At 46.7% G+C, this 24,451-nt stretch overlaps 1 protein-coding gene across 2 annotated transcripts in view; it reads right to left on the bottom strand.

Annotated features, from left to right (window-relative positions):
- Positions 1-24,451, bottom strand: part of RPS6KA5 (ribosomal protein S6 kinase A5) — a 189,330-nt gene that overhangs the window by 147,083 nt on the left and 17,796 nt on the right. For both annotated transcript variants that reach the window (XM_089778385.1, XM_089778384.1), the window contains exon 2: positions 1,000-1,071. In XM_089778385.1, coding sequence (XP_089634511.1) covers positions 1,000-1,071 — 72 coding nt within the window. The remainder of the gene's footprint in view (positions 1-999; positions 1,072-24,451) is intronic.

Genomic DNA, 24,451 nt, shown 5'->3' with positions numbered 1-24,451 from the left:
AACTTCGCCACTTGCCCCCTCTTTAATCTGTTAACTGGTTAAACAATATGTTTAAATAGTTACCCAATTAAATATGATTGTACATCCCTAGTTTTTACCTAATGGCAAAATTCCATACTGTATCTCTTGCTAATTAATTCAAAAGTCCATACTGTATCTCTTGGTAGTGACCGTAATGACCATGAGTCCTCACTGTCCTACTACAGATTATTTAATGGATTATACAAAATGAACTGGTGATCTCAGTTCAACAGCTAAAAGTTCAGTATCCATATTAAAATCTATTCTCACAAATGGAACTCTTTGGCAATCCCACAGAGCATAATCATGGAATGGCCACAAATGTGAAATAGCTTCTCACCACTGCAACTCCTTTAGTTAGCACTAAAGAAACATGTTCCTAAAAGTGTGCATGTATGCACGCACAAAGCTCCACACACAACAACAAAATCCAAAATTCAATACTGTACGCTTTCATTTATCTTCTTAAAAATTACTAGTATTCTGCTTGCATGACAAAACAGGCACAGCAAAAACGATATTTATTTGAAAAGTGTAGTTAACAAGAATGAATACGCCATTTGATGAAGATGCATACTTTCCTGGTTTTCCCAAAACAGTGATCTTCAATAGCTATAGTAATCTGAAAAATGCAATGAAAACTTCAAGCTTACGGCTTCTAACCTAGTACCAAATTTTAAATGTTTTAGTGTACTATCATGAGAGTCATCAATCAATGTTGTTCTATTTGCCCATCTTTTCAAAATTATGCTTCTTTTATATTAAAAAATGTGAGATGCTATAATTGTGAATATTTATTCTTTACATATCCCAAGCTATCTTTGGTTTACTTTATAGCAAAATCTCCCTAGATAATATGTTCCAATCACGCCCAAGATCATTTCAATTAAAAAAAAAAAAAAAAAAAAAAAGCTAGGAAACAGAACTACACTGAAGAACATCACTTTCAAAGGTCATCTTAAAAAAAAAAAGTCTTACCTCCTGTTCCAAGAACTTTCAAGAGTTCGAAGTTTTCAATGCCCACCTTCTCTGCATGTCCTGTCAAATTTGCTGAGGAAAAAAAAATTCCTTGTCAAAATCTTCAGAGATGTGACATACCGATGCATCAGTTATTCTGACACATTGCTGCACTTTTCCAAAATTATATGGATTTTTTAAAAAAGGAACACTAAAAAGAATACTTAATATCACATATTATACCATTTCAATTTGAAAAAATTTTTAAATGACATTTTTTGTACATTTTAAATTTAACCAAACTGTAAGTCTCAAGCTATTGTCTTTTGACTACCAATTCTTCTCATGGGTATTCCAGATGATTTACAAATCAAAAGATTTTGCGAACTGCGTACAGGTAGCCTGAGGTGTTGGTAAAGGAGATCAGTCTATGAAAGGATTTCTTGGACAAAATGGTCCAAATGTGAGAAATATCTTCTCAAGCAGGTACATAAGTGTTTGCATGGTCAGGGCTTTACTGAATTTTCTAAGAATTTTAAGTGATCTAAAGACAAACAAGCATTTTTGTGTTGATTCTGGCCCTGAACATATAACTTATTCGATATGGGCACAAGAGACCCATTGAGAGGAAACAGTTGGCAGGAAATGAGACACTGTACTCAATATGTTTTTCAGTAGCATTTTAGACTAAATTAAATTAGAACATTTTTTGAAAGTTACTTAAATAGGTGTATTCAAATGAAAAGCGTATCAGGTATATAATTTGAATACATTAACTGGATATACTACCAAGAATTTCATAAGTTACTACTTTACAAAACAATCAGTTTCTGAAAATGCATGTAGCTTCTTCCAAAACAAACAAAAATGGTTATTTGACTATGACTTTTCAAAATGTTTTATCCACATAGATACTACTCTCTATGTGCATGCACATGAGGTTGGATTCTTTTTTACTACAAGTTGGGCCTCTCTGGTCCGGCACCTGCAGGACCTGACTGGTCCCAAATGAGGGGATTTGCCAGATCAGGGGAGGTCCCTCCCCTACTGGCCCATGTTGCCCTGCTGCCCCCAGGCTAGGGCTCCAGCCCAGCCCTTCTGCTACCACAGCCTTCCAGGGTTCTCTAGCTGCCGCCAAGGCCAGAGTTCCATGGCTAGGGCCAGAGTTCCCTGGCTCTCTGACCAGGAATGGAGCTCTGCAGACGGGGCCAGAGCTCCCCTGGCTGTCACTAGGGCTGGAACTCTCCAACCACAGAGCTCTGGCCCTGTTCTAGCCCCCACGGCCAGGGAGCTCCAGCCCCAGTGGCAGCCAGGGAGCTCTGGCCCTTGCTGTGGAGCTCTGGCTCCAGCCATGGAGCCAAGCTGCAGTGGAACTCCAGTCCCAGTCTGCAGCTGGAGCCGCAGCTCCCTGGACGCGGCTGGGCTGGAGTTCCCTAGCCATTGGTTTGAGAACTCCCTGCCATGCCACCTGTACCTGGCACAGGACTCCCGGCTGAGTTGAGGACCCCCCCCCCCCACTACCAGACCTCCCTGCTCCTGGGTTCTGTGGTTCAAAGAACATCCATGGTCCTACCGGACCACAGATCTTGCCAGACCAAAGTGTCCCAGTTTAGGGAGGTACAACTTGTAGCTGTATGTACTGGGCCTGTACGTGAGCCCTACATATCCTTAAGCCTCTCCTCTGAGGATGCAAAGGACAGTCTTCTCTTCATGAATTGTTCCTAAAAGACTCAGCCTCTCTCAGAAATAGTGTCCTCCCACCACAGACTTGTTAGCAACCAATGTCACACACTTTGTTCCAAGGAAGGAATGAGTCCAGGCTCCCTCTGACACGTATTTCTGATTCAATGGGCCAGGAATTTCACCTGTTGTCTGATGCCCAGGGTCCTCAGGAAAATAAGACAGGACAGGGCTTTAGTCATCTTAATAACTGCATTCCCAAGGCCTGCCCTATGGTACCCAGAGAATACACCTCATGATTCAACCATAACTCAAACTGCTCATAACTCCAGTCATCATATGGCAGGATCAGTATCTGATTCTACAGCTGGACCCAGTATTCCTATATTCACACAGCTCAGATGCTAGCTGGCTGAACTTGAAAGAGACAGACATTCTATTGATGTACACACCTTTCTTCATATTAGCCCAGGATCTACATAGGCATAAATTAGGGATGTCAAGAGATTAAAAATTTTAATTATGATTTATCTCTGTGCAACTCCTCATGGAAGCGCTGCATGGAACCCGGGATCAGCTGGAGTCCCCATCTGATTCTGGACTTGATGTAGCGCTGCCCCTTGGAAGTCCCCGCTGAAGAAAACTCTTGACATTGGCGGGTCCAGATTGACTACTATAAAAAAATCTTTTGGTGAGGAACAACCTAGATCCTGTTTTAGTTGGTTAACCAGTGAAACATTTGGTCAACCTAACATTTAACCAGTTAACTAACAAGGATTTTACATCCCTAGTCTTACTGTAATATTATTTGATTGAATTCCAAATATTCCTGTTTTCTTTAACCTTATACCAAGAGAATTATTATTCTCAAGCCATTGTAGCAAGACAGTGTAGTACTTGCATCCTCTCCACAATTATAGTGCACATTTATTTTCATAGACTCAAAACAGCTGCCAAATCTTTTCAAAATTGGGGATGGATAATTCTCATTACTTACCACAGGCATGCATTCTCAAAAAATCTGCCAATAGTAAGCTTGAGTGAGAAAGACATTTTTCTATACTGGAGAAAGGCAATTGCAATCTGATGCCCTAAGCTTTTTAAAAGGTAAGCAGATGCAGTGTGTTATTTAATTAAAAAGGATAAATATATCCCATTAAGCCACTTATGCAGGATATTCCTATCCCATAAATTACCACTAAACTCTCCAGAAAAAAAAACTGACCCGTTTTCCTTTTCCCTCTTAAAATGAAAATGAAACAATCCTGAATAGAACATTACAGGAAAATGCCAGAACTAGTCTCCAAGTAATCATAAAATATTAACACTCCCTCTCCCCTGACCTCACCCTTCCCTCCCTCCTCCCCCACACACACTCAAAGATAGCCATGGACTAACTGCTGTCCCTATTGAGACTACATTGCTTAATTTGGTGTAACATTTTTAAAAATCCTAAAACATGTCTCTTCCACATCATCTCTACCTCATCTTCTACTTTCTCTCACTTGCTGCATTCCCCATATCCCACTGTTCTTCCTATCCTCAGGTTGTCGCTCTCTAGAATTGCTTCACTGCTGCTTCTCCTGGATTCTTCTCCCCACCTGCCCCCAACTCATTGTTATATACCTAAACAACCCACCTAGAAGGTGTAAACCAATCATGAATATTTTTCAAAAAACATTTCCACAAGTTTAGGGGAGCTGCCACCACCAGCTGGGCACTCCCACCAGAAGCAAGTCATAAACAGGTCACAGAACTACGAATGTTTATTTATATCCTGTGACTTGTCCATGACTTTTACTAAAAAATACCCCTGCCTAAATCTTAGCTTTACTCACAAGTTGTGAAGCTTCAAGTGAATCATGCAGGTCATCCCAAAAAGATGTTAATAAAAACTTCACTCTACATTTCATCATGATGTATTCTGAATACACCACATTACATAAGAGGAAGTTACTCACCTTGTGCAGTAATGATGGTTCTTCAAGATGTGTGTTCCTACGTGTACCCCTGTACCTCTAATCAGAGATTTTTGGTAGCAGTGCCCATTGAGTCCATGCAAGTGCTCTCTCTCCCTCGTGATGTACCTCAGGGCTATCTAGCACTGCGCAAGTGAAAGCCTCTCACTTCCTTCTCTAACACAGAGCCTTATATAGAACTCTGAAGTAGAGGGGAGGAGGATGGGTTATGAAGAACCCATAGAGACACACATCTCAAAGAACTACTGTTAGCGTACAAAGGTGAGTAACTTCCACTTCTTCTTCGAGTAGTCTCTCTATGGGTGTTCCACGGTAGGTGATTCCAAGCAGCACTCACCACTGGAGGCTAGGACTTCAGAGTGGAGTTTGTTACTATATAGAGTACGACGGAGTCGAAGATGGCAAGGGGGCTGAATCTTCCATGATCCCATAATGTTCTGACAGTGTGTGGGCACAGGCCCAACTTACTGCTCTACAGATTACTGAGACAGAAATATATGTAAGGAATGTGACCAAGGTAGAAATTGATTTTGTGAAGTGCATATGGACGCTGGATAGAAGCACACTGTGCCTTTGATAACAACGATTAATGCAACCAAAGAGTCATTCGGATAGACTTTGAGCCAATATCCAAGAGCTTTGGGATCTTTCTGTGGATAAAAGAAAGAGGTTAGGGGATTTCCTAACTTTCTTAGTTTTCTGCAAGTAGAATGCTAGTGTTCTTCTAACAACATGGTGTCAAACACACTAGACACGTGGATATTTGGCCAGTGGAGTGTGGTTAGTTCACTATTGCAGTAGCCACAGATTCAGAACTGGTTGGACACCACATTTCTAACACAAAACATATAGGCTACGTCTACACTGGCCCCTTTTCCGGAAGGGGCATGTAAATTTCATGAGTCGTCGTAGGGAAATCCGCGGGGGATTTAAATATCCCCCGCGGCATTTAAATAAAAATGTCCGCCGCTTTTTTCCGGCTTTTAAAAAAGCCGGAAAAGAGCGTCTACACTGGCCCCGATCCTCCGGAAAAAGCGCCCTTTTCCGGAGGCTCTTATTCCTACTTCAAAGGGCGCTTTTTCCGGAGGATCGGGGCCAGTGTAGACGCTCTTTTCCGGCTTTTTTAAAAGCCGGAAAAAAGCGGCGGACATTTTTATTTAAATGCCGCGGGGGATATTTAAATCCCCCGCGGATTTCCCTACGACGACTCATGAAATTTACATGCCCCTTCCGGAAAAGGGGCCAGTGTAGACGTAGCCATACAGACTCGTTCCCATTGTCACAAAGTGGGTTTGGGAAAAACAGAGAGATGGAACTGCTGATTCATATGGAAAATGAAGAAACAGTAGGCAGAAACTTGAGGTATGGCCCTAGAGTTAATTTGTCTTTAAAAAAAAGAATTGACCTTCTCTCGTACATGTGTCCTCGTGTACAAGAGAACACGTTGCCATGGACTTAAAGGGAGGTCTAGTCAAAGCCCTGAGAACTAGGTTAAGATCTCAGGCTGGAGCAGATGGTGTCACACATGGGAAAAGATTCCTTAAGGAATCTTTGCATCAGTAGGTGAGCAAACACTAAGTATTTGTTTACCTGGTTGTGAAAAGACATTTTCACTGCAGGATGTACCTTAATGGAGCTGAGTGAGAGTTTTGACCTGTGGAAGCAGGAAAAGGGAAAAAAGGGGATTTGTGCTTAGCCATCTCAGGTTTGTTAGAAGTGGAGTAAAAAACAAGCTAACCCTAACCACGCGAGAGTTGTAAGAGATGCTGCCTCCATCTCTCTTAAAAGATAAGGATGGAATGCTGACTTAGGCAGGAACCTTGAGATACGGAAACGTCTGGAAGGAGTTTGTATAAACAAACAGATAACTGTTAGCCTTGAAATGTAACAGGAAGGTACATACACTTATCTTTTACTGCTTGTACTTTGAAGATCTGCCTAAGGTTGGGGAACCCCCAGTCCGACCGCAGTCTTCCCTTGCAATTGCTTGAATAAACTGCCTCTGACTTGTTCCTTACAAACTTAAGAGTGAGGACTTGTTTTCTTCCACAACCTCTTGAGGTCTAAAATTAGTGTAAAATCAAAGGGAGTGAAGATGAGATTGGGTCTATGTTTAGATTAATATCAACTTGGAATTGTTTCCACTTTGTGTATAAGAATATTGTGTGGTCAACTTTGGCTATAGAGCAACACCTCTTTTAGCTCATCAGATAATTCTGCCTCTAAGCCTTGGAACCAAGATGGACCCACATATAGAGGTGAAGGATTTGCAGGTAGGGATAAAGGAGCAGGACTTTGTTTTGAGAGGTTGTGTGTGGAATCAGCAGAGGGGGAACAGAAGGGCATATAGCCATCTGTGTCAGATAAAGGAGTCAGAATTGTCTTGGCCAAAAGGTGCAATTAGAATAACTCTCACTTTCTTTTGTTGAATTTTCACCTGGGCCTTGGATAGAAGAGAAAACTGGGAAAAAGCATACAAGAGGTCACTGTGCCATGGGAGGATGAGAGCACCTCCCTGTGAATGTTTTCCCAAGTTAAGCTTGGGGCATTAACGAGGACATTGCTTTTTCTGGTGAGTAGAGAAGAGTTCTGTTCTAAGTTGTGACAGAAATTCTGATTGACACTACTGGTTATCACACTCTGTATCCCTGTTAGATACCTGGGAAGAGTGCATTGTGAGGGATGCACTGCTTCCACAGTCTGAGTGCTTCTTCGAAGAGCGAGAGCAATCTGACACTCTCGTGGTGATTTATGTAAAACAGAAATCATTTTTAGTCCATTATGACCTTCACCTGGGTGTTCTTGATGAAAGGTAGAAAGTGCATACAGGCATTAACTCCAAAACAGTGACATGGAAGATCACTTCTGTGGAAGGATATTTGCCCTGAACCTTGTGGTTGTGTAGGGGAACTCCCCAGCCTATTAGAAAGGTATCTGTCCCAAGGTGTTAGACCAGTGGTCTCCAACCTTTTTAAGCACGAGATCACTTTTTTAATTTAAGTACAATCCAAGATCTACCTCAAATATAAATACCCTGGCCCTGCCTCCTTCCCTGAAGCCCCATCCCTGCTCACTCCATTCTCCTTCTCTTGCCCATCCTCACTCACTTTCATCAGGCTGGGGCAGTGGGTTTGGGGCGCAGGCTCTGGTCTTGGATTAAGGGATCTGAAGTGCAAGAGGAGCTCTGAGTGGCTCTTAGGGCAAGCAGTTAGGCTGTAGGAGGGGGTTCTAGGTGAGGGCATTTGGTTGCAGCGGTACTCAGAGCTAGGGCAGGGGCTTAGGGCACAGGCGGGGGTTCATGACTGGGGTAGGATTTTGGGATATGGACTCCAGCTGGGCACTGCTTATCCCAGATGACTTCTGGGTGGTGGTGCAGTGGAGCTAAGGCAGGCTCACCTCTGCACTAACCCTGGACCACTCCCTAAAGCAGCCAGCAAACTCCATCCCAAGTCCTGTTGTGTCCCCTCTCTGCTCTTTGGAAACAGGATACAGGGTGGGAGAGGGGGCACCTTGACATCAGCACCCCTTCTCTCCCTCCCCTGCCCTGCCCAGAAAGTAGGAGGTTTCCCAGGGGGAGGGGCAGCTCCAGGGTAAAGGTCAAGTGATAAACTGCAGTGCGGGGAGGGGCAGCTTTAGTGCTAGCACTTGATAGCCTTTTGGCCAAACCAATCAGGATCACTTGTCAGAGGCTCTAAGATCTACTAGTAGATCCGGATCTACTGGTTGGTGACCACTGTGTTAGACTATGTACTACATCGAGGGTAGTGATGAGAACTCCAGTCGCTGTCCTGGAGTTAGTGCTCCAGTTCCACTAAAAGAACCATGGTGAATAACCTGGGTGGGGCAATCTCTACTGATAATAGTCCTGCACAAAGGTAAAGTGTAGGAAATCTTTGAGTGCTAGCATAACCATCTTGAACATTTGCACCTATCTGTATTTGTTTAATATCCTGAGATCTAGAATGAGAATTCAACCTCCCTACGTTCTGAGGATCAGAAATAGGAGTAAACCTCCTTGCTCCTGAGTTGCAGCAGGACTGGTTCAATGGGATAAAGAACGGTTACTTACCTTATAACTGTTGTTCTTCAAGATGTGTTGCTCATGTCCATTCCATGTAGGTATGTGCGCACAGTATGCATGCGCAGTTGGAAATGTTTCCCTTAGCAGTACCCGTTGGGCCAGCCTGGAGTGGCGCCGGTATACTAGCCAATATATACCCCTGCTGGCCCTCCACCCCCTCAGTTCCTTCTTACCAGACTATTCCAGGGAAGGGGAGGCGGGTGGCATTAGGAATGGACATGTACAACACATCTCAAAGAACAACAGTTACAAGGTAAGTAACCATTCTTTCTTCTTCGAGTGCTTGCTCATGTCCATTCCATGTAGGTGACTCCAAAACAGCACCCCCAGGAGGGGATCTGAGTTCTAACCTTCAATGGAATGAAGGATAGCCCTATCCAGGGCAGCATCCTCCCTTGCCTGGTGCACCAGAGCATAATGGTTGGCAAAGGTATGAACTGAAGACCACATGATGGCCCTGCAGATGTCCAGTATGGGCACCTGGGCCACAAAAGCCACCGAAGAGGCCTGGGCTCTAGTACAGTTGGCCATGAGGGGAGGAGCTGAAACCCCGGCCAGCCCATAGCACTCCCTGATACAGGCTGTGATCCATGAGGCGATCCTCTGCGCTGAGACCGCCTGAACTTTCAGCCGCTCTGTAACGTCAATAAAAAGCTGGGACAATTTGCAAAATGTCTTTGTCCTTTCCAAATAAAAGGCTAAAGCTCTCCTAACATCCAGAGTGTGTAACACCTGTTCTTTACTTGAGGCATGCGGCTCGGGGCAGAAGACAGGCAAGAAGATGTCCTGAGACACATGGAAGTTTGACACCACCTTAGACAGAAAGACGGGGTAGGAGCGTACCCTAACCTTAAATTTAAAGAAAAACGTATACGGAGAGTCCGTGGTGAGGGCCCTTAGTTCTAACACCTGTCTAGCAGACATGATGGCCACCAACAGGACACCTTGTAGGACAGGAGGAGCAACAAACATGTTACCAATGGCTCAAACGGGGGCCCCATGAGTTTGGTCAGGACCAAATTAAGATCTCACTGTGGGACAGGCTGCCAAACGTGCGGGTAAAGCCTGTCCAGGCCCTTCAGGAACCTGTTCACCATCGGGTAGGCAAAGACCGTTTTCCCCCCAACCCCTGGGTGAAAGTCAGAAAGAGCTGCCAGGTGCACCTTAAGCGAGGAGGAGAATAGTCCCTGGAGCCTAAAGTCCAAAAGATAATCCAGGATTAGATGGATCAAGACTTACATAGGGCGCACCCCTCTCTGGGTGGCCCAACAGTGGAACTGCTTCCATTTGGCCAAATAAGTTGCCGTAGTGCACGGCTTCCTACTCCCCAATAACACTTCTTGCACCCGTGCTGATCACAGCAGCTCCCCCGCAGTTGACCAGGGAGCTTCCACACCATCAGGTGCAGGGACCACAGGTTGGAGTGGCAAAGTCTGCCAAAGTCCAGTGTGATTAGGTTGGGGACTAGAGGGAGTGCCACCAACTTGTCGCATGATAGGCTCAGGAGGGTGGAGAACCAATGCTGACAGGGCCATGCCGGTGCAATAAGGATCAGACACACCCTGAACTCCCGCACCCAGAGGAGCACTTGGTGAATCAGCGAGAATGGGGGAAACGCATACAGCAGACTCCCCTCCCCCCCGGGCCAAGGAGTTAGCAGCGCGAAGGTGTTAGCAGCGCGTCTCCTCAGGAACCCCTGCCCAGGCCCATGAGGGAGCAGAATTCTGGGCACTTCCAGAGTCACTATCTTGAATTTTTTCTTGACAAAGGTGGTGTTGAAGCCCCGCAGATCCCCACCCTTGGCTTTGGGGACCAGGAAATAACAGGAACAGAATCCCCTGCCCACTACCCTTGGGGGAACCAGCTCTGCGGCCCCTAGGAGAGGAGCTGGAGCATCTCTTCCCACAAGAGACGCTTGTGAGAGAGATCCTCGGGTCTCTTATCCATCGGCAGGATCAAGGCTGGGGTCTGCGAGAGGGTCTTCGATATTTTGGCCATCATCTTATTGATGGGAAGAGCCACTCTGGTGGGGGCATGCGACTGTAAGATGTCCACAGTCAGGTCAGAGTCCTCCGATACCCTTTTGGCCTGGACCCGCCCCCAAGCTCTGAACCAGCCACCTAAGGTCTTGGTGTGTGGTCGAATCCATGGAGGGCATGGAAGGGAGCGTGTCACCTAGAGCCTCATCGAGGGAGGACGATGAAGACCCCCTTCGGCACCATGTCAGCAGCAACCTCAGCCTGTGAGGGATCCTGGGAGGCTACTGAAAATGGCCCTATGATTGGTCTGCCCTCGGACTCCGAGGGCCATGGGGACATCTGGTGCAAGGGAAGTGACTGCCCTGACATGGGGGAACGGGTCAGAGGGGTTGCCGAGGGGGTCCCCTGGACCAAGCGAAGACCAACTCCAGCCGAGAGGGGACTACATCCTGAGTTGAGTCTGGTGCTGCGGGGTGAGCTGGGGTGGACGCTGTGGCCAGAAGGCGGTGCCACAGGCAGTGCCAGAGATGCCTGGGAAGAACGGTGCCTCTTGGGGTTTGGTGCCAGAGCGGCCAGTGCCCTATTCTCCAATCGGTGCCAACTGTAGACCCGATCTTGTCCAGATGCCGGTGCCAGTGAAGAGGAAGGGAACAACTCAATAAGATCCCTGGCCACCTCAAACACCTCTAGAGTCGAAGGCTCCGGGAAATCGCCCACCGGACTATGGTCCCGGTGAGGGCTAGGCCTTCTGCCCAACCTCAAAGTCCCGGGCTCGGTGCCTGGTGGTGCCACTTGCCCCACTGGAGGGCGCACGGAGGGCATGCACCCTGGGGGCGACCTGCTCCACTGGGTCTCCTCTACTTCTGAGCCACTGGAGACTGAGAGCTGTGCCGAGGTCTGCGCAGTGCTGGGGAGGTGAGTGCATGGGTCGACGACTCCTGCACTAAGACCAGTGCACTCTGCATCACCAGTGCAGAGTTCTACACCGGTGCCAGTCGGAGAGCTGCCTCCATTAAAATTATCTTTAGGCGTGACTCGCACTCCCGCTTCATTCATGGTTTAAACACCTTGCAAATCTTACAGGCCTCTGACAAATGAGCTTCTCCCAGGCACTTCAGGCAGGCCGAGTGCGGGTCACCACAAGGCATAGGCCGCTGGCACCGTTCGCAGGGGTTGAACCGCTAGGGGCTGGGCATGCCCTGCTGTACGCACCAGCCGCACAGAGCAAGAACCGCCACAGGCCCTTAACACTAAGAACAGTACTTAGCACTAAGAAAACAGCACTTAGCAACTATTCAGGAACAGATAAAGTCAAACTGATCAACTGGAACAGGAACAAAGGAACTTGAGAATGAGTTAACTGTTGAAGGCACTTGACAATTAAGAGCAAGAGCACATTCCAATGACCATCACCGGCACTAAGAAGGAACTGAGGGGGTAGAGGGCCACCAGGGGTATATATTGGCCAGTATACTGGCACCAATCCAGGGGGCTCTCCTGATGGCCCAATGGGTACTGCTAAGGGAAAAATTTCCGACGACGCATGCATGCTGCACACACACACCTACATGGAATGGATATGAGGAAGCACTCAAAGAAGAACAAATGATATATTTCCTGATGAAGTAAGTTCTCATGAGAAAGCTGCCTGAAGGAGAATAGGGAAGGAAGATTGTAGCGGGGAAAGGACATGAATTGAATGGTATAACTTTTTAAAACACTCCCCAGGACCTATCTGCCAGAAGTGACACAGTTCCTGGGAAATAGGGCCAGGTGACTTCTGAAAGGCACGACAGCTGTGTGAATGGCAGCTGACATTGCAAGATATCAGGCCTTCGCCTGCCCCATGAAAAGTGCTTAGAAGAGGTGGCTTGAGAATAAGGTGCAGACTGCTTTCCTCTTTTGAGCCCTGGTCCTCTTACCCTATGGCTCGTAACCGTGCTGAGATAATGGGTAGTGCATGGCTGAAAGGTACATCGTCTTTTTCTGCAATGCAGGGAGCATAATGTGGTCCAGAAATCTAGAATTGAGGAGAAGAATCTGTCTTCTCCATGAAAGTGTTTTCTGCAACAATTCGGGCAATCCAGAAAGATGTAGTCAAGAAACTCTCCTCAGTTCTACTTTCACGAAAAACAGGCAGGCCACTATATCAGCTACATACAATGCTGTCACTAGCACCATTCTGGTTATTAACTGAACCTCTTTAAGAATGGCTTCAAATTCTTACTTTTGTGTCTCCAGTATATGTTACAGAAACATACTCAGTTTCCCATAATTAATAAAATATTTGGACATAATTTGATAATTCTCAATTCTAAACAGTCATGTAAGCAACAACTACTACATCTTGCCAAACCCAATTGCACGGGACTGAATTGGCATTATGTTCTTTGCCTCAGGTATTAACCACATGTACAACAATAGAGTTGGTAGTATCAAGAATCAATTCATTAATGGGAAGGGGGAGCCATTCTGGATGAGGAGGAGGTGTGCAGAATATTCCCCCACTGTGATTTGATGTCTGCCATCTTATGTACAGGAATCTGCAGCTCATCTACAGGAGGTTAGTGGAGCACCCACAGGGACACCATCAAAGAACCATTGTTACTGCAGAAGATAACATCTTCTCCTTTGTGTGGTGTCCCTGTGGGTGGTCCACTCAGGTGACTATAGAGCAGTATCCTCACAAGGCAGTGGTGGGCTTTGGAGTCGTGACTGAGAGGTAGCAAGGACAGCCAGGCCCACACGTGAAACTGGAAAATGAAGTTACTCACTCTGTGCAGTAACAACTGTTCTTTAAGATGAGTGTCCCCGTGAGTGCTCCATGTAAGGTGTAGGGATGTCAAATCACGGGGCAGAGCTTTTTTCAGCAGTTGTCAATGGGCTACGAATGTGCAAGGAGAGCCTTGCACTGGGTTCAGTTTGGCATATTCGGCCCGCCCCCCACTCCAACTACCCGCTTCCCTGAAAGGCATCTAAGACCCTCTCTATCACTTCCAATCAATTTCTTCTCTGAAAAGAGTCTCATGAAAGGGGTCCCTGAAGAGGAACGGAGAAGGGTTGGCTAGGGGGGAAGCAACATGAAGGGGATGATGTATTCTGTACAGATGATTTCTAAGACCCACTGATCTGATGTTATAATGTCCCATTGATGATAAAAGATGAAGTCTGTTGACAAAGGATGAACTGGGAGGTAGGGCAGGCCCTCGACCAAATCTTCAAATTTGCTGCTTTGTTGCCGGGGAACCGAAGCAGTGGGCGTGAGATGGGTGCTTTCTCTGGGGTCATTGTCTAGCAGGATTGTAGTCGTACGGCTTTTGTTGAGTGCAGTTATAGTAGCGGTCTCTGTTTTTGTTGTATGGAGTATAATGCTTTCGGCAGTATGGAGGGTATGCATGCCGAGGGTTGTGCAGGAGTCCTTGCTGCTATGCAGGACTTCATCAGTAATAGGTGCAGAAAGCTTACGCTTATCAAACAGAAGGTCCTCTACCTTCAACTGGAGTTTTTTGGGTATGCCAGCTGATAGAAGCCAAAAGGCCCTTCTCATCACCACCACAGTGGCTGTTGTCCTGGCTGCCATGTCAGCTACATCTATTGAGGAAAGAAGGGCTACACAAGGAACAGTGTGCCCTTTGCGGATGACTGATTTGAATATGGGTCTTTTGGAATCTGGTAGATGTTCCATGAGCTCAGCCAGTTTGGAATAATTATCAAAGCTGTGGTTTGCTAGCAATGCTGAGCGGTTAGCAATTCTTTGCTATAGCGTGGCCAAACAATACACCTTCTTCCAAATAGGTCTAATTTTTTAATGTTCCTTGTTGTTGGATGCTGGTCTGGCCCGAGGGGCCTTTGCACCTTGATTAGCAGCATCCAGGATGAGAGAGTTTGGTTGCAGATGTGAAAAAAGTCTTTTGGTGGCACAAAGTACTTCCTGTCGTACTTTTTATATGTTGGTTGAATTGAGGCAGGGGTTTGCCAAATTTAATCAGAGAACTCCACGATAGCCTCATCAATGGTCAGTGTGATTCTTCCCTGTGAAGAAGAGCAGATGTTTTTCAGGAATTGATGTTTTTTCTCCTTGACTTTGTGCAGCCGGATGCCTTGGCTGGCTGCCACCCTCTTAAAGAGGCCTTGGAATGGTTCTAGATTGTCTGTCAGATGACTATCGTCTGGTATTACAGCTTCATCAGTGTATGATGAAGAGTTATCAGGAGAGAATTCTATATGGTCCTATAACTCAGTGTGTTTATCAGGGAGCTGACCCTCCTTCTCTTCAGAATCTACAGTGATTGGCATAGTGTGAGAGGGCGAGGGTGGAGGAAGTCTCCTCACCAGGGTAGACAGTGCAGTAGAATGTCTTTTTCCTGGATCCCAGTGGTCCCATGGTGACCAGCAGGAAAGAGAGTGAGTTGGAGGGTATGACCACTCCTAGTATCAGGAAGGGTATCGTTGTCTCTCGTGGTAGCAGTAAAGATGATGAGAGGTAGTGGAGGATGTATGCTATAATGAAAAAACACTGCACTGATCATCTTGGCCAAAGGCAGCATGTTCAGAGACTATAGGAGACCTCACATAGTGTGGAGAAACATATGGTGAGAATGGCAACGAGGAAGCCTCTCTGGAGGGAGGAAGTAAAGCACCCTGCCTGCCACTTGTGTCTGCCTGGCTGTCAAGTACCAGTGTTGGAGCCTACATGGGGGGGAGGGCAGCATCGAGTCAGGAGCTGAGGACCTCTCATTTAGATGACAGTCCCTTGTACAAGGACTGCTTATTTGCTGGCAGCACGGATCTCGGTGCCACGTCTCTCAATAACACTGGCACCAGCGTGCAGTCGTGCCAGTAAGTGCTCTCCAGTGACAATGAAGCTCTTTTTGGCACTGGGGCTATACACAGTTGCAGTGCCAGTTTGAGCCCCAGATTCCCCAGTGCTAGGGGTATTCATCTTGCCCCCTCTGCTCACTCTAGGGGATGGAGTTGGGGGCAGGAATTCAGAGAGGAAGGCCCCCATCTTAGCCTGCTCATGAGCCAACGATGAAGCAGCTCTTTCTGGGAGCCTGCCACAATGGCAGAGAGGCTTGAGAGTCCTCAGGCTGAACTATCTTCTCAAATAAAATTATTTGGAGCCGGAGCTCCCTATACTTCCTGGCTTTTGCTGTGAGACCACGGCACAGTTCACATTTCTGGGGTACACAAGCTTCCCCTAAGCAGCAGATACAATCTGCATGTTTGTCCATGACCAGCATCGGCTCTCATCACAATTGACGTTTTTTTAAAACAGGGGGATGGAAGGGGGGCCAGCATTGTGCTGCCTTCAAGGGTTGTAAGGGTGAGGGAGGCACTCTGTGTCTGTTTCACTGTTGGTTGCATATCTCTTCTCCAAACGTTGCCTCCCTGCTTTTGTTTATTATTATTGTTATTCTCTTTTTTTTTTTTTTTTTTTTGAGGGAGGGAGGGAAGGAGCCCAGCAGGGTCTCCGTCTGCCTGAGGAGCAGGTGCCGGAACAAACGGTGGCCCCATGATGAACTAACAGGGAAAAAAATTAAGGAATGACCTGGCAGCGGTCAAAGAAGAATAAAAACTGACAGGAAAAAAAAGAGAAAGCTGACAGGTTTTTCTCCCTGAGGAAAATTGTTGAGAATGAAGAGTTCCATCTATGACCGAGGACATCAGAATAGGAACCGAAGGAGAAGGATCGAGCCACAAAAGGCACCAAATTAAACACAGCACAAGACTCCCCTCACACATATGCAGCCCGCTGACAACTGCTGAAAAAAGCTCCATGTTGTCCCTACACCTTACGTGGAGCACCCACGGGTACATCACCTAAAGAAGAACAGGTCCTTATTGTAATGCATAGTGCTGGGCAAATGTGTGATGACATGACCAAGTAGCTGCACTGCAGATGTCTATCAAAATCACATTATGGAGGAACACCACAGAGGATGCCATCGCTCGGGTTGAATGTGCCATGACACCCATGGGGGGCACTTGTTGTGGAGCTTATAACAAGTATGGATACAGGATGATATCCACTTATTTGTTGTGCTGACACAGTTGACCCTTTAGAGGGCCTAGAGGTGGAGATGAAGAGTCTGGTGGATGCCCAGAATTGTCTCATTCTCTCAAGGTAGACTGCCACAACTCGTCGTACATCCAGAGTGTGTAGAATAGTGTCCCTGATCAAATTGTGGAGTTTGGGGATGAACATAGTTAGATAAATGAGCTAGTTCAGCTGTGGCCAACCCACGGCTCACGAAGCCGCTCCTGCACCCGCCCCAACAGCCCCACTCCCCTGTGGTGCTTACCAGGTCGGAGCTGCGGGGTTTTAAAAATGGCGGCCACGATGGTGGCCATCTTAAAGGGGCAGCCTCCCTTTTAAAAAAAATTTTTTTTAATTTTTTGTTTTTGCTCGACAATTCTGGTGCAGCTCTTCACATTTTTTGTCGCTGTTTTGGCTCTCTTTGTTAAATGGGTTGGCCACCCCGAACTAGTTAATACAAAAGGTAGAAACAATCTTCGGTAAAATTTGAGATGTGGTCATAATGTATAGGGAAAATCATATAGGGCAGATCCACCATAAGTGCTGCAATCTCACCCACTCAGTTGCAGACATGATTGCTACCAAAAATGCCACCTTCATAGACATGTGATGGAGGGAACCTGTTGCCGAGGGTTCAAATGAAAGCAGCATCAAGGTGTTAAGGACAAGGACTAAATCTCCTGGTGGTATAGGTGAATTTAAGTCAGGATGCATCTTGTGTAGACCAGAAAAAAAGCACTTAGTAGTGTGATGAGCAAACACGGAGGAGCCATCCACTAAATCATGAAAGACAGCAATGGCCATTAAATGAACCTTTATGGAACTGATGGATAGTCTAGCTTCCTTCAGATCCATTAAGTACTCGAGGACAACAGGTAGAGAGGTGGTGGTAGGGTGTAATTGTCTCTGGTGACACCATGCATAGAATCGGCACCACTTATTCTGGCAAGTATACCATGTGGAAATGCTAGGCTATTCAAAAGAACTTCTTTTACGCTTTCGGAACAGAGAGTCTCTTCATGTTAGAAACATGAAGGAACCACACCGTGAGCCGTAGCATCCAGGAGTTGGGGTGGAGTATTCACCCTTGGTGTTGCAGGAGGAGGTCGGGAATAGTCTGAAGTGGTATTAGGTTGCAGGCCAATAGGTACTGGATGTAGGGGTACAATGGTTGATGGGTCAGGATGGGGCGATTAAGGTGATTATTGTCTGATTCGTCCGTATTTTGTGAATTACCCTGGAAACTAGGGGAATTAGCAGGAAGGCGTAAAGGAGAGGTGCTGTCTAAGATTGGAGATAAGCATCTCCCAACGAGTTCCAACCTTCGCTTGCCTGGATCAGTAATATGAACATCTGCAGTTGGCTCCTGTTGCAAACAAATCTATTGTTGGGAATCCCACTGATAAAATACGTGATGAAGACTAAGTCCCAAATGGTTGGGGACCACTGGTCTAGAGTGGTGATGGACCACATCCACAACCAGCGAATTGGGCTGAGGATGGGAAAAGAAGTCCTGTAAAGCAATGTCCTATGAGTTGGCAACTCTCTTGAACAGTTCTTGGAACTGTTTCAGGTCATCTACCAGATGTGAGAAGGAAGGAAAAACCTCCTCGTTGAGGGTCAAAGAGTAGTGAACTACCCCAGAAGGGTCTTGAATATCAAACTGCGGAAAGTTGTGTTCCTTCTCCATCAGGTGATCCTGCATTGCAGCCCTAGGTGACTGGGGTGGGCATGTTGGTGGTGAACAAATTGCTGAGCTAGACTGGAGTGAAGGGAGCTGTATGTTGTTATTGTTGTTGCGAGTATTGTGTCCCTAGGTTCCATGGGGGCTACTCAGGAGGATAGGCACAGGGTGGGTACAGTCATGGGTGATTAAGCCACGGGTACTGAAGTGGCTATTGGCTCGTTTTCTGTCTGGTGGAACACCAGGATGGTGCCGAATAAGTGGGAGAGGAATGTTGTGAAGAAAATCTACTCCCATGCTTAGTGCCGAGCTTGAAGCAGGAGGACAGTGCAGGTGAAAATGAGATGTCCTCCACCCAGTGTCAATGTGGACTATCCGTGCCAACCATCAAGGAATGCGGGAGACACTCATCCCTTATGTCCAGTAGAGGGGTAGCCTGCACTTGTGCCATATGGTGTCTGACTTCAGGCCTCTTTTGAGTCTTCTCTACTGATACATCCGGTGCCGGTGGTTGTTTGGCTGCTGGTGCTGGGCCCTGTGCAAGAGCTGAGGGATGTGCTGGTGTGGCAGCGTCAGCCGGTGAAGAAGGAGGTGGCATATCGACTTGGTTTTCGGTATTGGGCATGAACCAGGAACAGTTGGTGCAGAGGAGCTCAATTTTCATTTCAGCTCCAACTCTGCATACTTTGACTGTGCCACCTTGCACTTTTCAGCAGTGTCCGAGTTGGATGGTACTAGTGAGTGGGCAGTTCAAGCTGATGGTGGCACTGCTGGTAGCAACCATGCCAAGGTGGCAGCTCTTGGGACACCCCATTGACTAGCCAACCACTTGGAGTTGGTTTTTCTGTCAGGGCTGAGGTGGCAGCTCTGGGAACACCCCACTAGTTGCTAATGACTCAGAGATTGCAGGAGCAGTCTGCTGTGGGTCTTTAACGTCTCTACCCTCATTGAAGTTAAAGGTAAGGATGTTAAATTGTGATTACCTAGCCAATCATATAGTCAATAAAATTTGTACTGACTATATGATTAGTCAATTGGACCGCTCTGGCAAGCCACAGCGGAGGTAGCTCCAGGAGCTGGCTTGAGCCAGGACTGAGCAATCCCAGCTCGTGCCGGCTCTGGAAGCTGCCAGGCTCTTACTATTTACTACTTTTAAAATGCAGAGGCACAGCGTCCCGGACCAGCACCAGCCAGGACTACTAGGTTCCAGCTCACACTGAGCCCAGCACCCCGTTTGTGGCAGACAACCCTAGCAGCCACGTGTAGGGCTGCAGAATAAAATCACCCTTTTAATATCTACCAATGTGACATTATTATGCATGCAAACGCATGAACTGTAGACCAAATTATGAATGGGATTTGAAATAATTAGTAACCTTTTAAGAATTGCCTTTGGAGAATCTGTTGTAACTTTTTTTAACCTTTTTTTTAATATTGTAATTGAAACCCCATTTTAAACTTTGTACTGCTGTTTAAAGTTAGGTGTGTGTCTATGTAAAAGTGTGAATGGAGGGGTGTAAAGGAATCAGTCTCTGAAGCCAGCCTGTCTGGAAATCAGCTGCCAGCACCACACCACCTTGATAGCTGAAGAACAATGCAAGTGAGCCCTGCAAGAGAACCCACCCAGGAAAGAGAAAAACAAAAGCTCCATCAAGAAAAAAAAAGATCAAAGGCCCATCTGCTGTTAAGTGATGACTCATTGTCATACAGTGTCCAGGAGCAGTGGGACAGCACAAGATCTATGAACTAAAACAATGTTTTTCAATTTTTTTTTTTTTTTTATAAAGTACCCCTGTGGCAGAGTCCCGGCTCAGGCCCCTTGGTCTGGGACATCTTCTGGTCCACAAATCAGCCAGCATGCTTTTATTGTCAGTTCCCAGCACCTTCTATTTACAAAGTTTACAGTCAAGTCAGCCAGCTCCTCCATCTGCCTGGGAGCACACTGAGCCATACCCTGGCTCCTGGCTCCTGGCTCTTCCTTCCCCTCTCCTGGCTTCCTTCCTCTGCCTTATATAGCCCTCTCCCACTGAGGCCCACAACTGTTTGTAATAGCCCTTCAGGCCTGGGCTTGCTCAGCTGTTTCCCCTCAGCCTCTTTAGCCAGGCTACAGTGGCAGAGCTCTGGCTTAGCCAGCAGTCTGTCACAACCCCTAAAAAAAAGTACCCCCAGTACCTGCAGTTTTCAGATACACACATTTTTTTTCTGCCATTGCACCACATTTGTTTAAACAACTTAATTGTAGCTGGGCGTATGATGAAATTTTGGGATGTAAAAAGCTCTGTAAAACAAATAATGAAGCTCTGTAAAACTTGAAACAAAAAATTAGTTTTCTCCAAGTTTCAGTAGTGTTGATGTACCCCCAGACTTCTCTCAAGTACCCCTAAGAGTACTCATACCACACTGGCAGGACGCTCTTGCACAAAAACTTCAGCCCAGAACTACTTTGCAGAGGGCAAAAGGGCACCCGGACTTTCCGAGGGCGGGGGCTGCAGCTCCTTTGAAACACGGCCAGGCATGGCTGTGTACTGTCTGTGTGTGGCACCCTTTGGGAGATGTGGGGTCTGGCCTGAGCTCTTGGGGCCTTGGCTGCTTCCAGCCAGCATTCCCCCTCTCTCTAGGCAGGACGTGTGCGAGCAGCAGGGTCCTAGGCATGCCCTGGAGCTGCCTGCCGCATCAACATGCCACACAGTCAGGCTGCACAAGGTTGCAAGTGCTGTGGGCAGCTCGAACGGCCTGAGGGTACGTCTAGATTACATGCCTTTGCCGACAAAGGCATGTAAGGCTACCCGACATAGTCAATGAAGCGGGGATTTAAATATCCCCGGCTTCATTAAAATAAAAATGGCCGCCACACTGTGCCGGCTCAGCTGATTGTCTGCACAGCGCGTGAGTCAAGACGCAGATCGGTCAACAAGGGAAGCCTTTGTCGACTGCTCCCTTATGCCTCATGAAACGAGGTTTACAGGAGCGGTTAACAAAGGCTTCCCTTGTCAACCGATCCGTGTCTTGACTGCCACGCTGTGCTGATGATCAGCTGAGCTAGCACAGCGCAGTGGCCATTTTTATTTTAATGATGCCAGGGATATTTAAATCCACGCTTCATTGACTATGTCGGGTAGCCTATTTTACATGCCTCTGTCGACAGAGGCATGTAATCTAGATGTACCCATAGTGACGCTCCTTCCTCCTCCCCCCTGGGCATCTGGCTCCCCTCGCCCGTGCGAGTGAGAAGTGCAACACTCACCGGAGGATCCTTCACTGGCCTCAGACGAAGCTCGGGAGACATCCTGGCTGCTCACCACTGGCTCCAGGTGGAGGGTGACGGTGCTGCTCTGGTCGTCCTCATCCTCCTCCAACCTGGACCCAGTGGGCAGGTCACCCTCCTCCTCCGGCTCGGCTGGTCTGGTGACAGGGGGAGCGCAGGCTGGTGTCGACGGGCACCCAGGGTCCTTCCACGGCTGTGTCCCCCAGGATGGTGTGGAGGTGGTCATAGTGGGGGCAAGTGTCAGCTCCTGCCCCCTGGCCCTCGGTGGCCCGGACATAGCCCAGAAGCAGCTCCTTCACCTTAGCCCAGACCTGTTCAAGGGTCCGGGCTGGATGTCCCTGCTGGGAGAGCGTCTGGGCCATGCGGTGAAAAATGTCCACATTCCAGCGACGGGCATGGGAGTCGTGAAAGGGTTCTTCAGCCCACAGGTCAAGAAGGGTCTTGACCTCTGCCTGGGACCAGTAAGGGGCACGCCACTTTGTGCCCCTCAAGGCATCCTGGGAGCCCTGGGGTGGCTGGTGGGAGGAGGGTGCAGGTTCTTAGAGTGCCTGTGGAGCAGACATCTCTGGCGGGCTCCTGAATGCAGCAGGGCAGAGCTGCGTGCTGGAGCTGCTGGCTGTGATGCTGCTGCCACGTGGACTCTGCATGCTGCGTGTGACTTAAAGGGGGGGGGGTCCGGTAACCAGGAAGTAAGGAGCTGTGAGTGCAGGTACGGAGCGTCCAAGCGGCCACTTGGCTTTTTTCCTGGGAGGCCAGTTCTTGTGCAAAAACTCTTGGCTGGCTGTCTATACTGGCCTCTTGTGCAAGAACACTTGCACAAGAAGGCTTCTTCCTGATATGGAGCGTCAGAGCTCTTGAGCAAGAAGCCCTGTTTTCCAACGCTATACTGTAAATTTACTTGCACAAGAACGCACATGCAATGTAGACAGCTGGCAAGTTTTTGCACAAGAACAGTCATTCTTGCGCAAGAAGCATTCAGTGTAGACGTAGCCTACAGCACAGAGATTCGCCACTAGCCAGATGAAATTAAGTGGCAGGCGAGTGGTTCCCCATCCCTGCTTTATAAGAATGAGATCTTTTTAACTAATATTGTCTCTCTGGAAAGGAAGTCTCTCTGCAGCTTTAGAAGTGGGCCACTTTTTTCCTCAGTTAAGCCTACTTCCAATAGCAGATCTCAAAACAAAAACAAAATTCTTTGTTGTGCATTTCAGCCAACCGCTCTGACCTCTAAGCAACAGTTTTGACAGGACAGTGGATCACTACACAGCTCTGTCCCCGGGTGCAGAATTACTTTCCATAGCAGGATATCTGAAACCACCTGTGATGGTTATCCCGTTCACTTCTCCACCAAATCACCTCAATTTGCTCCCTCATGCTTCTGGGACTCACATCAAGAGAATCCTATTACAGGAAACATATTCTCTTCTACAAAAATGGAGCTATAGAGAAGGATCCATAAGGAAACCAGGAAAAGGAGTTCTATTCATGCTGCTTCCTAATAGGGATGTAAACATTTAACCAATTATCCAATAAGCAGTCTTATCAATTTCAGTTAACAGTTAGCAATTAAACTCTGCTATCAGCCAGCGCTCAGGACTCCACTGCTGTCCCCAAGACAGGCAGCAGGGAGGGACTCCTAGCCACAAGGGCAGGCAGCAGAGCCCCATGTAAAATGTGGGGGGGTGACAGCCATCTCCATACACCCTCGTTCCCTGGTTAAACATTTAACTAATACAATTTTAATCTGTTACGTGGTTACTTTTTTTAATCCTACTTCCTAATCTCCAAGAAAAGTAACTGTCTTAAACACACTCTGGCCCATAGAAATCTCAACAGATTATTCAACTACAGCATACTCACATGACCAGATATCACCCCTTCCTTAGTGCACAGGGACCAGTATATGGGTTTTTATTTAAGAAAGGATGCTGACTTCTATGGAACAACTAAATACACCCATATCTCAGGCTTTGTACCCTGAGGCTCCCTAAATGCTTTATGGAAATTGGCTTGTGAATATAAATATGCATAACTCAAAGATGCTTTAAACAAAATACCTCATTTAATTATCAAATTGTCTTTCTTTTTCTCTTCAGCATCTGAGGAAGTAAGTTGCAGTTCAAGAAAACTTATACTCTTATACCCTAATAAATTTGTTAGTCTTTAAAGTGCCATCCGACTCCTTGTTGAAACAGCTAAATGTGTATAATTCTGTTTTTATGCATGTATCACTCTTGTATATTAAGTTAGAAATATGAAATGTGAATCTGGTTTTAATTCTGAATGTCCTAATGAGAACCTTTAGGAATACTTCCGGTTCTTAATGACTTGGTACTCAAACCAACAATTGGGACAGTCATCAGATGCCAAAAGCCCCTCCTCCCCATTTACCACCTAAGATGCCTGCTGGAAACATCTAAGATTGAATAGGGAAAAGTAAGAAGCTGGATAGCTTGTGAAAGAGATAATTAGAACAACTGTTTAAGGTAAGAATTTGCATGTAACAAGTTTTTTAGTTGATTAGGACTAGCTGGGGGAAGGGGGCATTTTAATTTAATTTAATAATTTAATTTGATCTGACTGTTTTCACTTGCAATCACTTAAATCCTATTTTTTATACTTAATAGAAACACTTTTGTTTATTATCAAGCCAAGTATAAATAACTGTTACCCAAGCAGAAGCAACCTCTGTGCATCTCCCTCTTTCATTGATAAAGGGAGCTGACTTTATGAGCTTTCTCTGTGTAAAAGTTTTACACAAGAGT

This window comes from Pelodiscus sinensis, chromosome 5 (genome assembly GCF_052426305.1).
Source record: "Pelodiscus sinensis isolate ZL-2025 chromosome 5, ASM5242630v1, whole genome shotgun sequence".
NCBI lineage: Eukaryota > Metazoa > Chordata > Testudines > Trionychidae > Pelodiscus > Pelodiscus sinensis.
Note: the sequence above shows the minus strand (reverse complement) of the source record. Positions and strands in the feature narration are given on the sequence as shown.